The 18,275-nt window shown below is 42.8% G+C and overlaps 1 protein-coding gene across 1 annotated transcript in view; it reads right to left on the bottom strand.

Moving 5' to 3' along the window:
* Positions 1–18,275, bottom strand: part of TRIM33 (tripartite motif containing 33) — a 79,688-nt gene that overhangs the window by 40,319 nt on the left and 21,094 nt on the right. The window contains exons 2-4 of the mRNA XM_074935870.1: positions 12,157–12,275; positions 11,820–11,967; positions 9,059–9,191 (exon numbers count right to left, since the gene is read on the bottom strand). Of these exons, the coding sequence (XP_074791971.1) occupies positions 9,059–9,191; positions 11,820–11,967; positions 12,157–12,275 (400 nt within the window). The remainder of the gene's footprint in view (positions 1–9,058; positions 9,192–11,819; positions 11,968–12,156; positions 12,276–18,275) is intronic.

The raw sequence follows: 18,275 nt of genomic DNA, 5'->3' as shown, positions 1-18,275 counted from the left end.
TGAGAGAGGAGGGCTCCTGCCTCATACTGAGAACAAGGGGCGATCAGCGGGTTATCTCAAGTGCCTATATACAAATACACAAAGCCTGGGAAACAAGAAGGGAGAACTGGAGGTCCTGGCAAAGTCAGGGAATTATGATGTGATTGGAATAACGGAGACTTGGTGGGATAACTCGCATGTCTGGAGTACTGTCATGGATGGGTATAAACTGTTCAGGAAGGACAGGGAGGCCAGAAAAGGTGGGGGAGTTGCACTGTATGTAAGGGAGCAGTATGACTGCTCAGAGCTCAAGTATGAAACTGCAGAAAAACCTGAGAGTCTCTGGATTAAGTTTAGAAACCTGAGCAACAAGGGTGATGTCATGGTGGGAGTCTGCTATAGACCACCGGACCAGGGGGATGAGGTGGACGAGGCTTTCTTCCGGCAAGTCGCAGAAGCTACTAGATCGCACGCCCTGGTTCTCATGGGCAACTTCAATCATCCTGATATCTGCTGGGAGAGCAATAAAGTGGTGCACAGACAATCCAGGAAGTTTTTGGAAAGGGTAGGGGACAATTTCCTGGTGCAAGTGCTGGAGGAACCAACTAGGGGCGGAGCTCTTCTTGACCTGCTGCTCACAAACCGGGAAGAATTAGTAAGGGAAGCAAAAGTGGATGGGAACCTGGAAGGCAGTGACCATGAGATGGTCGAGTTCAGGATCCTGACATAAGGAAGAAAGGAAAGCAGCAGAATACGGACCCTGGACTTCAGAAAAGCAGACTTTGACTCCCTAAGGGAACTGATGGGCAAGATCCCCTGGGAGAATTACATGAGGGGGAAAGGAGTCCAGGAGAGCTGGCTGTATTTTAAAGAATCCTTATTGAGGTTACAGGGACAAACCATCCCGATGTGTAGAAAGAATAGTAAATATGGCAGGCGACCAGTTTAGCTTAACAGTGAAATCCTTGCTGATCTTAAACACAAAAAAGAGGCTTACAAGAAGTGGAAGATTGGACAAATGACCAGGGATGAGTATATAAATATTGCTCGGGCATGTAGGAATGGAATCAGGAAGGCTAAATCACACCTGGAGTTGCAGCTAGTGAGGGATGTTAAGAGTAACAAGAAGGGTTTCTTCAGGTATGTTGGCAATAAGAAGAAAGCCAAGGAAAGTGTGGGCCCCTTGCTGAATGAGGGAGGCAACCTAGTGACAGAGGATGTGGAAAAAGCTAATGTGCTCAATGCTTTTTTTGTCCCTCTTCACAAACAAGGTCAGCTCCCAGACTACTGCACTGGGCAGCACAGCATGGGGAGGAGGTGGCCAGCCCTCTGTGAAGGAAGAAGTGGTTCGGGACTATTTAGAAAAACTGGACGTACACAAGTCCATGGGGCCGGATGCGTTGCATCCGAGAGTGCTAAAGGAATTGGCAGATGTGATTGCAGAGCCATTGGCCATTATCTTTGAAAACTCATGGCGATCGGGGGAAGTCCCAGAAGATTGGAAAAAGGCTAATGCAGTGCCCATCTTTAAAAAAGGGAAGAAGGATGATCCTGGGAACAACAAGCCGGTCAGCCTCACCTCAGTCCCCGGAAAAATCATGGAGCATGTCCTCAAGGAATCAATTCTGAAGCACTTAGACGAGAGGAAAGTGATCAGGAACAGTCAGCATGGATTCACCAAGGGAAAGTCATGCCTGACTAATCTAATTGCCTTCTATGATGAGATAACTGGTTCTGTGGATGAAGGGAAAGCAGTGGACGTGTTATTCCTCGACTTTAGCAAAGCTTTTGACACGGTCTCCCACAGTATTCTTGTCAGCAAGTTAAAGAAGTATGGGCTGGACGGATGCACTACAAGGTGGGCAGAAAGTTGGCTAGATTGTCGGGCTCAAAGGGTAGTGATCAATGGCTCCATGTCTAGTTGGCAGCCGGTATCTAGCGGAGTGCCCCAAGGGTCGGTCCTGGGGCCGGTTTTGTTCAATATCTTCATTAATGATCTGGAGGATGGTGTGGATTGCACCCTCAGCAAGTTTGCAGATGAAACTAAACTGGGAGGAGTGGTAGATACGCTGGAGGGTAGGGATAGGATACAGAGGGACCTAGACAATTTGGAGGATTGGGCCAAAAGAAATCTGATGAGGTTCAACAAGGACAAGTGCAGAGTCCTGCACTTAGGACAGAAGAATCCAATGCACCGCTACAGACTAGGGACCGAACGGCTAGGCAGCAGTTCTGCAGAGAAGGACCTAGGGGTGACAGTGGATGAGAAGCTGGATATGAGTCGACAGTGTGCCCTTGTTGCCAAGAAAGCCAATGGCATTTTGGGGTGTATAAGTAGGGGCATTGCCAGCAGATCAAGGGATGTGATCGTTCTCCTCTATTCGACATTGGTGAGGCCTCATCTGGAGTACTGTGTCCAGTTTGGGACCCCACACTACAAGAAGGATGTGGAAAAATTGGAGAGTGTCCAGCGAAGGGCAACAAAAATGATTAGGGGACTGGAACACATGACTTATGAGGCTGAGGGAACTGGGATTGTTTAGTCTACGGAACAGAAGAATGAGGGGGGATTTGATAGCTGCTTTTAACTGCCTGAAAGGTAGATCCAAAGAGGATGGATCTAGATATTCTCAGTGATAGCAGATGACAGGACAAGGAGTAATGGTCTCAAATTGCAGTGGGGGAAGTTTAGGTTGGATATTAGGAAAAACTTTTTCACTAGGAGGGTGATGAAACACTGGAATGCGTTACCTAGGGAGGTGGTTGAATCTTCTTCCTTAGAAGTTTTTAAGGTCAGGCTTGACAAAGCCATGGCTGGGATGATTTAGTTGGGATTGGTCCTGCTCTGGGCAGGGGGTTGGACTAGATGGCCTCCAGAGGTCCCTTCCAACTCTGTTATTCTATGATTCTAAGTGCAGCAACATCCAGGACACAAGGATTTCTTCAAGGACAATTTGATGAGGGACACAGCGAGAAAACAATTCAAGGCTGTTGATGGCTTTCAGGGAGCAGCTGCAGATTATGGAAATATCTTGTCTGGGCCTGAGAAATGAGCCCAGACTGGTGGGACTGCAAAAGGTGACATTCCTGGATTTATGTGCCAGACTTGCCCCAGCCCTGGGACACCAGAATAACTGCATGGACAGTGGAGAAGTGGTAAATCGCATGTTGGAAACTTGCAGCGCTGGATTACTACTAGTCAGTGGGAAGTCATTCTGGAGTTGAAAACCCACAGTGGGGACATTTTCATACAACTGTGTAGGGACATTAATTGTCTCCTGTTATGTAGGACTGTAACTCTTGGCAACGTGCAAGACACAGTGGATGGATTTGCAGCAAGGAGGTTCCTGAACTGCACTGGGGTGACAGACAGCTGGAATATCCCAATTTTGGCACCAGCCCATCGGGCTACAGGGTACATCAACAGAAAGGGCTACTGTTCCATAGTCTGCATGCGTTGTTGGATCATCATTGACGCTTCAGTGATTTCAGTGTTGGCTGGTCATGGAAGGTGCACGATGCTTGCATCCTAGAGAACACAGGACTGTTCACAAAGCTTTAAGCAGGGATGTTCTTTCCCAGCCAACAGACTACCATTGGCAATACTGAAATGGAACCCAGTCTACCCCTTGCTCCCTTAGCGTATGAAGTTATACACCAGCCACCCAGACAGCACCAAGGAAAGATTAAACTACTGGCTCAGCAGGTGCAGAATGGTAGACTGAAGGGACACCGGCTGATCTGCTCACTAGATTGGATCTTGGTGAGAAAAATATCCCAATGGCTATAGCTGCTTGTTGTGTCCTGCGTAATAGCTGTGAGGCAAAGTGGTAAACATTTGGGGTGCTGCTAAGAACTGTGTAGTACTTACTATACATTGATAAATATGACTGCGTGTTTTCCTGAAGCTATGAATTATGTGATGCTTGGTGCGTTTTGACAACTGTAATGCATTCTGCAATATTTGTTGGGAATAAAGATAATTTGATTCTCCAAAAATAGAACTTTTATTGAGTAGAAAAAGCAATGTAGAAAATCAATATGCAAAAAAAAAAAAAAAATCCCCGAACAAGAAGCAGTGTTATACAAGTTTTTAACATAACAGGTTGAAAATTTAAAATTATAAAAAGTAAACATTTATGTCTATTTGAGTAAACACATGTAACCCATTGTGGCTACACACACACCAACCGGGGTCCTCACAGGTCAGCATATGTGGAGCTGTGGTTTTCCTTGTTGTCCCCCAGCATGGAGTGATAAGGGTGATGACGATGGGCCCGTGATGCCATGTGGTATGTTGTGTAGGTGGATGGGTGGGGGAGAGTAGGAAGCAGTGACCATGGAGTTCTCCAATGACAGCAAAAGGTGGACAGTCCGGTATTTTTGGACATGTAGGTCAAGCAGGATCTGCAGCATTTGGGTTTGCTGCCTGAGGAGACCAATTGGGTATGGTCTACACTGCAATTAAACACCTGCGTCTGGCCCATGCCCGAGCCTGAATGTCTACACAGCAATTAACCAGACCCATAGCTTGAATCAGCTGACACAGGCCAGCCAGAGGTGTTTACTTGTAGAGTAAACAGACCCATTATGTCCTGGTGCATTTCCTGTTCCTTTTCCTGCTAGGACTCCTAGGCCTTTTTCCCTGTCCTCTTGGTCTTTCTTCATGTTCTTGGTCATATAGCTCCATGTCCTTTGTTCGTGGCCCAATGCAGTGCTGCCCTGCAGGTTCTCGCAGAGTGCATCACTCTTAGTCTTCTTTCTCCACCTCACTGAGATGAAGTGTTCTTTGGGTGTGGAGGGGCACGCCTCCAGGCCGCAACAGCAGCAAGTACTGATAAAAACAGATAGATGTATCATTGGATTTACAGTCAAAAGGGAAAGGGAGAGAAGTTTCCAAACTCCCGTCCCTCATTCTCATAAGCACTTTTAATAAGACAGGTTTAATGACACTTTGGCTTTGGAGTGCCTCGACAATGCTTTGCTCTCCAGCCCCGGCCATTGTGAATATAGCCCGCTAGAGACAAGGGGGGGTGAGGAGATGGAAGGATTTCCTGTTGCATGAAGTTATAAAATTTCAGTCCCTATTCCATGGGTACAATTACAGGGCAACAGCACTGAATATTGGCACTATTTCCCACAGGCTGTGGTGATTTTAGGGAATATCTCACCACTGACAGGCACAGAAAACACAGTTGCTACTGGTATCCTGAAGCTGCCTGGGCTCACATGCTGCTAGCCTGTTTACTGCAATGGTGCCAATCAAACGCATCACAGACACCGTAAGAAAGCATACCACAATGGAGGAAGAAACAAGGGAGTCATCACTAGAAACCTTCAGGAGAGGACTGCAGACCATTTCCATGGAAGTTCCGCAGAGATCTCTTAGGAGGATACAAAGGACATCCCTAGGTACCTAAACAAATTATTCTACATATCCCAGCTAACCAAATATAGACAATGATAATCACATGCCAAATCTACCTCTTCTCATACAAGCAAAACAACGAAAAGTTGATACCTGTATCTTGTTGACTTGGGGGTGGGCCAGAAGCCATCTATAACTAACATTTTAAGGAAAAAGGCACACACATACTTTTCCCCGAGTCCCCTTCCTTTTCCTCAGCCTCATCTGCACTTGACTGGCTAGACTGTGGTACAGTCTCAAACTAGTCCAGGCTCATGGCATGGCTGGAGTCCCACATTGTCTTTTCCTTCTACTCCTTGCTGTTCATGGCAGCGATTTCTGTGTCAGGATCCTCCAAGGTATCCACAGTGATTGACAGGGTGCTGGTGACGTCTCTACCAAGTATGACACACAGTTGGTTGTAGAAGTGGTAGGGCTGAGGCCCAGCATCAGATCTATTGTTGCACTCTCTGGCCTCGTGGTATCCCTGGCAAAGTTCCGTCACTTTCACATGGCATTGCTGCAGACCCCTGTCGTACCTCTCTGCCTGCATCCCCAGTGCAGTCTGTTAGTAGATGGTCACGTTTCTGTGATTGGTCTATAGCTGTTCTTGCACAGCATCTTTTCCCCACAGGACCAAGAGAGCCATTATTTCTTGTCTACTCCAGGCAGGAGAGCTCCGAGTACCTGTCTGTCTGCACAGAGCTGGCATGGTCAGCAGAGCAGCTGCACACAATGGTGAACCGCTAGGTGTGCTCATCAAGGGGGGCAATCAGGAAAAGGTATTTCAACACCACCCAGGCGAGCTTAAAGGGCATGCCTTCCAGACTCTGATTCCTGGGCAGTGGAGTTTAACCTTGTGACCACTGCAGTCATCGTCGTAAGGAACGGAGCATTGTGGGACAGCTGCTGGAGGTCTGTTAGGGCGAACACAGACCATGCAGTGTCTGCACGCACAGACTATATATAGCTGTATGCCATTCAGGGAGGTGGTTTTAATGCATCATTTTAACAGGGCACTTATGTCAAGACAGAGACAAATTTGAGCATCAATACAAGCACAAATAGGTCAATGCAAGGCTACTTACCTCAACCTAACTTCATAGTACAAAACAGGCCAGAGGATCACTTGCTACTTCTGTTGTGGCTTAGTTGTATATAAATCTCACGCTTTTGAAGTGCAGCTTAGCAACAGCATTAGGAAACTTAACCAAGAGAACCCCCCAGAATATGCTTCTCCCCTCCCTCTCTAGAGGCAATTACAGCACTCTTCAAGAGGTCAGGGAGCTCTAGTGATGGAACAAAAGTAATTTATACTCTGCTCAAAGACTACCATTGAAAGGGTAAATGAGCCTCATTTGAAATCTAGAAGGGCAACTGATCTGTCTAAACAATTCAGAGAAATGTCTGCATCTAGTGTTTAAAGTATGCACAAACCCCATTTCTTGCTTCAACTCTTTCTGGTCTATGTTTTTGCAGTAAACCACAGTAAGGAGTGTGCTACTTAGAGCAGTATATTTTGTTCTTGTATTGACAAAATACTACCCACTTTGAACTAACAATGGACAGGTTTGAATTACAAAAGCCTCCTCCCTCAAAATCAGCGTAACATTACTTTCCATATACAAGGAAAAGAACGTAATGAGTCCTGAATTATATATTAAAGGCCCACAGATACCAAAAAATCACTCAATCTGCATGGAATTTTCTGTCTGTTCTCATGCAGTGTCTCTGATAAAAAGATTAAGAGAATCACCTTTAGCAACACAGAGATTTTACTGAGTTTATTTATTGCTAAGCTTTTGGCACAACAGTCCTGGTAAATTATCTAGAACGACTGGATTTTACTCTAATTTCTAATATTTGGGTTGGAAGGAACCTAAACCAACTAATCCACATCAGTCTATTGCCACAAGACAATCTCAGCTTTCTAAAGCATCCACAAAAGCTCCTTCCCTCAAAGTTCTCTGGAGTCTGAATAGTGTGCCCTGTGGCTATTCAGATGGTGATTCAACAGCCTCTTGTGTTTCAAAGGATTAGGATTTCAGGTGAGGAATAAGCAGGAGATTAAAAACAGTGTGTGTTCACCTGCCATGATTTTGCTTAAACATTTTACAGAGCTCCATAAACAAAATCCCAGTTTTAATTTGAAAGTCAAGGCAGACATCTTGTCCATCTGTAATTTACAGCTGCACACAAGAGATTTTAAATAAAAGTTTCTATTTAGTGGCACCTGAAAGCAGGTTATTAGTGAAGTCTTATGGAAGAGAATACACTGTAGAACAAGATGCATCTATTTATGGATTGTTAATCAGTTAGTGTCAAGTGCACAACAGGTGGAAATGTAAGACAGGCTACCAAGCAAAAGCTCATCAACAAATCCTAGATGTCAATATTCTTGGTAATTGTATTTTTGAGGCTATTTACAATCAAATAGCATGGAAAAAACCTGGGCCAGACATGTGTTTCAGTTCCTTACATTATAAAACTGTCAGTAACTGTTAGAAGTTAAAGAAGTTAAGTTTTCTCTATTAAGCTGCTTTAATGTTCTATGAAGTCATTGACGATGCTGGAAAGGTACTAAAAACGGCTAGATCAGCTGTTTCAAACCAGTGTCCAAATACACGGAGAGAGCAGCTTTCCCGGGAAGTGCTGTCTGGAGGCAGATTGCAGGAAGCAGTTCTGCAGTGGTCTGCTAAAGCTCCCAACGTGCAGAGTTTTAGATGACTTGAAATATATATTTGCACATTAGAACCCTTACACCACCACTGCAGAACTACTTACCAAAATTCCCAAACAGCATCATTCAAATCACTGCACAACCATCAGACTTCAAAGACTTTATGCTCTTCAACAGCTCCTTCTCTCCCATGGATCAGATAATTTCTCAAGACTAATACAAAATGAGAGGAAAACTTAAATTCTTTATGTGTTACCAGCCTCACCATTTTTAACTGGAATTAGGTAAGTTTCAGACAAGCAACACACCAAGACAAGTGGATCAAACTTCAGCCCACTGTATTAGGCAAGTACATTCATCCATGATGCAAACCTTATATATAAGCTTTGTGATTTAGCCTAAAAGTTACACAGTATCCATCATATTAAAACATGACCTTTCCAGAAAATTACTACCTGACCCATCGTTCACTACTATAGCCTCCACTCATTCAAAGCACCACTTTTTTAAATCCAGGTTTGTGCCAGTTTTATGTTTTATTATATTTCATTTGTGTACACATTAAAGTGGCAGCTCCAACAAGTGCCAGGCAAGTTTACACCTTAACCTCAACTGTCAATTCACCTCAAGCCCTGACCAGCAGTTCTCTGAATCTAGTCCTAGATGTCCCACATAGCTCTACCAATGCACCACCCTTAGCTACACCAGACATAACCAGGCAGCCAGTCATGTAGCATTGTGTGACTGTTATAAGTATCCACCACAGATGAGGATGAGACTAAAATATTCATTTGTACTTATGACCTAACTCACCTGTAGAACTCAGGACCTTAAAGGAGGCCTAGTGACTTCCCCTCACCAAGAGAGCATTTCAGTCTAATCAACAGTAAATACAGCAATATTTAATTACACAAAATGCTTGAGATTAAATTTCACTTCCTCCTGCTCTGAGAAAATGCACCACAGGAGGTAAGACATGTTAATAATTGTACCTGTGTTCTTTGTGTTCCAATAACTGACAGTCTCTGCATGTCAGTCTGTCACATGTTTCACAGAAAAGTTTTAACTGTTCTTGTTTGTGGACAGGACAGAAAACAGGACGTTGACCGGATGCTCCCACGGCCTCTGTTTTTAAAAACAAACCATTTTTGCATTTTAAAATAAAGTTTGACGAGCAAAATCTCTAACTGCCATGCTGGGTAAGACTTAAGAAGTCAGGCAAGGATAATTATAAACCTACTCTCAGATAAGTCAGTGCTTATTCCTGTAAATATGTACTTATTAAAACATTTACAGTGTCAGTAGTTTATCAAGAAAGTTTCCAGGCGTGTTACTTTTAAGAAAAAAAAAAGGGGGGGGGGGGTGGAGATTGCTTTCCCTTCCCTGCCTTAAAAAACCCCAAATCAAGCTATTTTGTTGGACTATAAAACCACATGTTGTTTCACCCCACCCTAACGCCGCCTCACTATCAGAAGGTTCAAACACCCCTCAAACTTTTGAATTGTCAAGATCCCAGGGATCTTCTAAATTACCTCTTTAAAAACCTGACAAAGTAAACACCACCACCACCACTAGGGAATTTCATTTCAGTCAACATCTAGTCATTTGAGCTGCAGTTGGGCTGGATAATAGAAATTTACACACAAGCAAATGAAGGATAAACAAAAAAATTCTTTCTGGGATTCCAAATTGCCCAATGACCCTTTGAAGACACTTGTGGAGGAAAAGCATTTTTTGGAAGATGAAGCAGATAAGGATTAAAGAGAAGTAGTAAGTGGATGTTTTCCCGTATTGTCAAGTACTGTCTGAAGCTTGTTACATGAAGCAAGTTATTGTAAGAAAAGACAGCATACACGAATATAAAGTTGGGTCTTCCACTAAAGAAATTTTCAAGTATTCAGGATATATTTCAAACAAACCATCAAACATATTACATATAATAGATAATTTCTTCCAAGTACGTGAAGAGTAAATAATTTACCACAGCTGATAACATCACTAAGAATCACTATGTGGTTCAGTGTCTAGGGAACGATTACTGCATTAAAACAGTCCTAAATATAGAAGTGATATTTTCTAACACACTACATTCGCAGCAAAGCGTTGAAGGGTAAATCTGGCCGTACTGTCATCCTGACAAAGTCATGATATTTGTATGGTGTTCCATTAAGAATTATGCCATTTTTAAAGTAGCCATGCTATTGTGGCTTTACCTGGACACTCTGCCACCTACTTAGATTCAGAAGTTTAAAATTTACCAACGTAAGATCTTATGAATTAGTAAATGACGTCAAATTTAAAGCAGAAATAAAAAAGCCTCTTAAAGTTTAATTTTGCTGCTAGAACTACAAGTTTTTGGACTAATCAAACCAATTTTCATTAATATTAAGCATTATAAGTCATTAATAATACAGTTTTAGCATAGACCAGGAGTTCCTGGAAAGCACTTACAGTGCAACTACACTAAAAGGGGACCAAAACTGCCATCACGAGGTTCCTAGTTACATACTCTCAACTTATTTGATATCACTATTGTGAACAGAACTGTGTCTGTCCTAATTGACCACCCCACAACAGACTTAGATTCTGCAGAAACTAAGCTTCAATTTAAAAACCTTTTGTCCCTCGTTTGCAAAGAAAACCTTCCAAATGAAAACGCAGTAGTTTTACATACCCTGAAAACAGCTCTAAGAGGAGTGACCTGTCCCCATTTATTTCAGTAGGTTGTGAACTGCAAAGCCTAATGACGACAATTTAAGGACCAAATTTCTCAATACTTTAGATGTGCAATTTCACACCAAGTTTGTGCACTCAGTTACCACAGTAGTGCCAGCAAACTGTCCAATTGCATATGTAATTGGTGAAAGATACTAAGCAGAAACAGTGATGGTCCTGAACGTGTGCTGCCAATTGCATCCCCACTTAGTAATACTGATGCAATAGTAACTTGGCATCCTGTACAAGGGCCATATTCTGTGCTCAATCTTCATGTAAACCTCCTGTGGGGGCCCTGGTGCGTATAATAAAGGGTGGTACAGTATGACACGCTTCATAGCCTTGGTCCACAGATCATAATTAAAGGTGTATTCCAGTCCTTTCCACCAGATGAGTTGACACCTGTTTTACACCCTCCACCCCCCATCCCCTTTAAACTACCAGCCCTGAAAATACATCCTAGGATCTAGAAATGTAGTTTGGCTCTGTTACTAGCGATGAGAGAACCAGAAAGGTTCTACAACTGGAACTTAGTAATTGTATTGATACTTAAGCCAAAACAGAATCCAGTTCACTCTTCCATATCTCTGCAGTGTTAATAAATACATTTGTCACTAAGGAAATCAGGTATGATTCAGAATACACACATCAGTTCTGTCGATTAAGGTGGTGCACCACTCACTTTTTTTAAAAAACAAACCCAAACAAAAATAGAAGCCTCTCCCTGTTTTTCTGTTCTGTACTCATGCATTTCCTTCACAGACCCTTTTAACTGTATTAAGTATTACCAGAACAAGCCATTTTAATTTATTTAACATGTACAAGTTTCTTCCACTTTCAAGGCTCACTGATTGCATGTTGGCTTGCCCCCATCTTTCTCTAAAACCTTCCAGGGAAGTCACAAACTAAGGATAAGTACATACTCATCCTTCCTCTCTTGGTTTGTATGGGCACACACACTCACCCACACCAGAAACCTCCAAGTAGTTTTTATTCCTAGGCTACAGGTAGGGTTGGGCAAAAGATCAACAAACTTACCTGAGGAGACATCCTCTTTCTTTCTGATCATATGATCTTTAGTAAATTTTACTCGCTGATGTGCTTCTATGCATGTCTTGCACAGCCATTCCCCACATTCCACACAAAAGCCCACAGCACTAGCATTATCTTCACAACTAGTGCACACCTAAAAGCAGGAACAAAACAAGTCAACATAGTTACTGACAAAGATTCAAATTCCCTGTGGGGCTTTAATATGCAGGTAAATAAAGTCCAGTAAAAGTGTTTATTTCTTTAGATGCTCAATCACATATACACAAGATGCACATACACCAAATAGTACCTAACTTGCAGTAAGAAAAGTAGAAAACCATACCTGTTCTGATTTCTCATCAGAGCTACTTGGTGCTTCCGAAGTGTCCTTCACAAAGTAGTTATCCACCAGGTCTATCTGTCTGCACTCCTGGCGGCATATTGGACACCTAATCACACCAACTGCAACACACAAAAGAAATGTTTTACATTCCCTTGGTTTCAAGAAACAAAACGATGAAAGTCAAATTTATAACAGTAATGTGCTAGAATCAAGTGGGTTTAAAAGACAAGTGACCAGAATGAACAAAGAAAACCATCTTCTGAGTGCTTAATGTGATTGGGTAAGTGAAAACAAGACTCTAGGATTAATAGCAACACCCAACAAACCCACACTGGGCCAAACATGGTGAAGTTTCAGCCAAACCTTTAGAATGAATGACTAAACACCACTAAAGAGACTTTCCTCCCTTCAGGGGGCCAAGCCCAGTTGGTATGAATTGTGATGCAATCATTCACAGACTTTCCCAACAAGATCCAAGTATAGTATGTCATTTAGTTAAATTATGTGGTCTTGGCTTCATGGGTTTTTCTAAGTAAGGTTAACTATTTTACTCATTGCATCCCTTCCCTACACCTCAGATCCATTACACAAATTTAAATGTCAAAGCAGCCTTAAGACCAACACTTGTGAGTTGCAGAGCAATAAAGGAGCCCCAGGCACACTAGCTCACTACCCGTCCACAATGGCAAGGCACGTAGAGTGCTCTCACTCCGCAGCTACAGCACTGCTGGTACTCCACCTTGGCGACTGGAATAACGTTTGCTGCGCCCCCGCTGAAGCGCCGCAGCACCGGTGGGGACAAGGTGTTGCGTTACTACGCTCTGATCAGCCTCCAGAAACGTCCCATAATCCCCTTAAGTCAAGTGGCCACTCTTGTCATTATTTTTGAACACTGTAGGAATGCGGATATGCCCTTTGACAGCTCCGTTTCTGACAGCCGGCATGCTTATCTGCTCCAAGACAAAGCAACCATTACTGTGGAATGCTGTGCAGTGGGGGGGCGGGTGTGTGTCGGGGTGTCTGCTGCTGTCTGAACTTACAAGACAGCATGCTGACTGTTAGGATATAGATATTCAGGCCTGTCAGTAAAGGCCTGTACTCTAAGAATTTTGGTGTATTCTTATCAGTTGGCTAGTTAGGGGTATAAAAGAAAGAATCAAAATCACTGTCTGCCGGTGTAAGGTCCTTCTCTTACTGTGACAGTCTGAGGCCCTGTGCTTAGGCTAAGGCCTTTGGCTAAGCAGCAGAGGCAGCCATAAGCTGGGCAGCGAATGGTCACAGCCTCACATTCCAAACTAGTCACATTGAAAGAAGGTGTTATTGGGCTGTTAGGAATACAATCCTGTCCTGATAATGCGGATCACCTCCAGAGAAAGGGAAGTGCCTAGAAAATGTAAAAGGAAACTTTGTTTGATAGCATCCTGTCACTTATCAATAGCTGGGATGTTAAATCCTCACTTCTGTATTGTTTTGTCATTATAGTTCCCACTTTGCTATTGTTTGTCTGTATAATCTCTGTCTGGTTCTGTGATTGTTCCTGTCTGCTGTATAATTAATTTTGTTGGGTGTAAACTAATTAAGGTGGTGGGATATAATTGGTTACATAATCATTTTACAATATGTTAGGATTGGTTAGTTAAATTTCAGGAAAATGACTGGTTAAGGTACAGCAAAGCAGAACTCAAGTTTTACTATATAGTCTGCAGTCAATCAGGAAGTGAGTGGGTGGGTGTGTGGGTGGGGGAAATGCGAAAGAGGAATGGGGGTGGGGAAATTAGAATCATGTTTGGCTAAGGGCAGGAATGGGAACAGGGACACAGGTGTAAGGCTCTGTGGTGTCAGAGCTGGGAGGGGGGACACTAAGGAAGGAAACTGGAATCATGCTTGCTGGAAGTTCACCCCAACAAACATCGAATAGTTTGCTCCTTTGGACTTCGGGTATTGTTGCTCTCTGTTCATTCGAGAAGGACCAGGGAAGTAAGTGGGTGAAGGAATGAGCCCCCTAACACTGACATGCTCTCAGCTCCCCAAAAACCCACTCTTTTCCCCCACATACACACAACACTCTCCCTGTCACACTCCACCTCACCCACCCCATTTGAAAAGCACACTGCATGCACTTGCATGCTGGAACAGCTGCCCATAATGCGCCGCGCCCAACGCCACTTCAAGTGCTGCAAATGTGGCCACACCAGTGCGCTTGAAGCTGTCAGTGTGGACAGACTGCAGCGCTTTCCCTACTGCGCTCTACGAAGGCTGGTTTAACTCAAAGCATTTTACATCTGCAAGCGTAGCCATGCCCCAAGTGACTTTGTCTCCATACTCTCCAATCTGAATTCTTGTCATATGGATACAATTATTCCACACTACATTAAGGATTTTAAATGCCTACAATGTACTCCAGCAGACCATTCCTGGCTGCAATATTGCAGGCAACAGAAACTCAATCACATGCTTCCACTAAGATTTACCAGAGTACCACGGGGATATTCTAAAAACCTTTTGATTTTTAAACCAAAACCAGCATTTTCCTTAATAGCACAAAAGCCAGCCATTACCCTAGCTCCATTAGTCTTGCTATGTTCTACACAATGAATTAGTGTGAATGCCAATGAAACCACCAGAAAAAGAAGAGAGATCTCAGAGCAGACTAAATGTGTCCCCTACATAACGTAATGTTAGTACTTAAAGCACTGACCCTGAGGCATGACCATCCAAAAAATTAAATCTTTTTATTTCATGTTTTAGATGGAAGAATTTTCAGGTGAAATGTCCTGTATATTTAAGTGGGCAAATTTGTATTTAACAGAGCTGGGAACTTCAGGGAAAGATGATGCTATTTCAGTGGAGATCAGTTAAGTCACTGACACAGCAGAAAGACATCAGGAACAGAACCTAGAAGCCCAAGCACTTGGAAGCAAAGTTTTAGAAGATACAGTATTTAAACTAAATGGGAATGCAGCTAGATAATTTGGTGTCACATTAGTAAAGTACTGTTTTCAGGAACTTTGTAGGGCATTACAACACTTCACCCAAATTCAAGAATGGATGTTCTCTAGCATGACCTATTTCTAGCAATTCTGGTTGTATTGCCGTATCATTGTGGTACACCATTTACAATGTGCATAACATTGCTAAATTGTTTAACCAACACAAATAATATCAACAAGCAAATGGCAGCAAACAACATAACAGCCAAAAAACCCAACCCCAAATTGGTAAAAAAATTCAGTTACATAGTAACTACAAACTGGGTAAACAAATTCCCTGGTAGTACCAGAAACACTCTGGGGTCAGTAACACCACATCCTAAGTAAGGCACATGTTATTCAAAACAACCTTGTTCAGTGTTTGGGTATCAATATTAAATATTGCTGTGTTAGTATTTAATAAACTGGTTAAATAAATAAATAGGGTAAACATTGTCCCCATAAAAAGACAAAAAGCAGGGGAATGTAGTAGGAAGACAGCCTGAGACATAAGGCCTTGTATCAGAGGCCTGGGTATGACGCAGGACCTGCTCACAGAATCTAGCAAGAACATGGCTAATATTGCAGAAACACACATTCTTTAGAAGTGCTAAGCACACAGTACTCACACAAACACATCCCAATATCAAGGATGGTATAAAAACGTTCCACAAGGATAACAGGAACACATTGACCCCTCCTAAAAGATCAGGTCAGAATGACAGTACGTAGTAGAGATGTTTTGATCGAACCACCATGTACAAGGTGATGGGTAAAAACTATCTACATCAGGAGGCAGTACTAACTTGTTTGTATCAGGGTATAAAGATGCATCTCCAAGGGAGAATCTTTGTCCAGCTGAGGGGCGAATGGAAAGTCCTGCCATTCACTGAGCTGCGTCCATTGTCATGTGCATACATGTCTTAGCATCCTCATAGAGTCTGCCAGGTGCTATTACCGTGCTTTGTCGACAATAAACCTGGCCTGGCGCCTTTGTACCTTAACGCATCTTGTGGTCATTGGGCGGTTCGCTCGAAGCGTGCTGTGCCAGCTGTCTGCGCAGAGCTGGGACAGCACACAGGGCGAACACACACATGTAGCCAAACATCTAACCACATTAACCACTGGAACAATCTACGAAGGGTTATGGTGGATTCTTTATCACTCACGATTTTTACATCAAGATTGGATGTTTTTCTAAAAGTTATGCTCTAAGAATTATTTTGGGGAAGTACGATGGTCCATGCCCTACAGAAGGTCAAAACAGAATATCACAATGCCCCCCTCCCCCCTTCTGTCCTTGAAATCCATGAATTTACTTTATTATATCTACCTTTTGAGGGAGTAGCTTTCAGATTAGTTTAAGATTAATGGTCATGCCTCAGAATTCTCGATGTACATAAGAATAGCCATACTGGATCAGACCAAAGGTCCATCTAGCCCAGTATCCTGTCTTCCGACAGTGGCAAATGCCAGGTGCCCCAGAGGGAATGATCAGAACAGGTAATCACCAACTGATCTATGCCCTGTCACGCATTCCCAGCTTCTGGCAAACAAAGGCTAGGGACACCATCCCTGCCCATCCCAGCTAATAGCCATTGATGGACCTATCCTCCATGAATTTATCTAGTTCTTTTTTGAACTCTGTTAGAGCCTTGGCCTTCACATCCTCTGGCAAGGAGTTACACAGGTTGACTATGCATTGTGAGAAAAATACTTCCTTTTGTTTGTTTTAAATCTGCTGCCTATTAATTTCATTTGGTGACCCCTAGTTCTTGTATTATGAGGAGTGAAGAACACTTCCTTATTTACTTTCTCTGCACCAGTCATGATTTTATAGGCCTCTATCATATTCCCCCCCCTTAGCCATCTCTTTTCCAAGATGAAAAGTCCCAGTCTTCTTAATCTCTCCTCATATGGAAGCCATTCCATACTCATCATTTTTGTTCCCCTTTTCTGAATCTTTTCCAATTCCAATATATCTTTTTTGAGATGGGGTGACCACATCTGCACACAGTATTCAAGATGTGGGTGTACCATGGATTTATATAAAGGCAACATAATATTTTCTGTCTCTATCTATCCCTTTCTTAATGATTCCCAACATTGTTTGCTTTTTTGACCGCCGCTGCACACTGAGTGGATATTTTCAGAGAACTATCCACAATGACTCCAAGATCTCTTTCTTGAGTGGTAACAGCTAATTTAGACCCCACCATTTTATATGTATAGTTGGGATTAGGTAGATATGCAACTGCATTTATTCCAGGGAAATAATCTAGGATGACCAGAGCTCACATCAACCCAAACTCAGGACTGTTGCAAGTTGTCAAGGTTCCTTCCCCACTCTGAACTTTAGGGTACAGATGTGGGGACCTGCATGAAAACCCCCTAAGCTTATTTTTACCAGCTTAGGTTAAAACTTCCCCAAGGTACAAACTATTTTACCTTTTGCCCTTGGACTTTATTGCTGCCACCACCAACCGTCTAACAAATATATATAACAGGGAAAGAGCCCGTTTGGAAACGTCTTTCCCCCCAAAATCCTACACCCCCTTTTCTGGGGAAGGCCTGATAAAAATCCTCACCAATTTGCATAAGTGAACACAGACCCAAACCCTTGGATCTTAAGAACAATGAAAAAGCAATCGGGTTCTTAAAAGAAGAATTTTAATTGAAGAAAAAAAGTAAAAGAATCACCTCTGTAAAATCAGGATGGTAAATACCTTACAGGGTAATCAGATTCAAAACATAGAAAATCCCTCTAGGCAAAACCTTAAGTTACAAAAAGACACAAAAACAGGAACATACAGTCCATTCAGCACAGCTATTTTATCAGCCATTTAAACAAAACAGAATCTAACGCATACCTAGCTAGATTACTTACTAAGTTCTAAGACTCCATTCCTTTTCTATTCCCAGCAAAAGCATCACAGACAGAGCGAGCCTTTGTTTCTCCCCCCCAGCCCCGAAAGTATCTTGTCTCCTCATTGGTCATTTTGGTCATGTGCCAGCGAGGTTATCCTAGCTTCTTAACCCTTTACAGGTGAAAGGGTTTTTCCTCCGGCCAGGAGGGATTTTAAAGGTTTACACCCTTCCCTTTATATTTATGGCACAAGTGTTAGATTTGCAGAAATAACTAATGGTTTC

Source organism: Natator depressus, chromosome 21, assembly GCF_965152275.1.
Source record: "Natator depressus isolate rNatDep1 chromosome 21, rNatDep2.hap1, whole genome shotgun sequence".
In the NCBI taxonomy this organism is placed as follows: Eukaryota; Metazoa; Chordata; order Testudines; family Cheloniidae; genus Natator; species Natator depressus.
The sequence above is the reverse complement of the archived record's forward strand: the minus strand, read 5'-3'. Positions and strand labels throughout refer to the sequence as shown.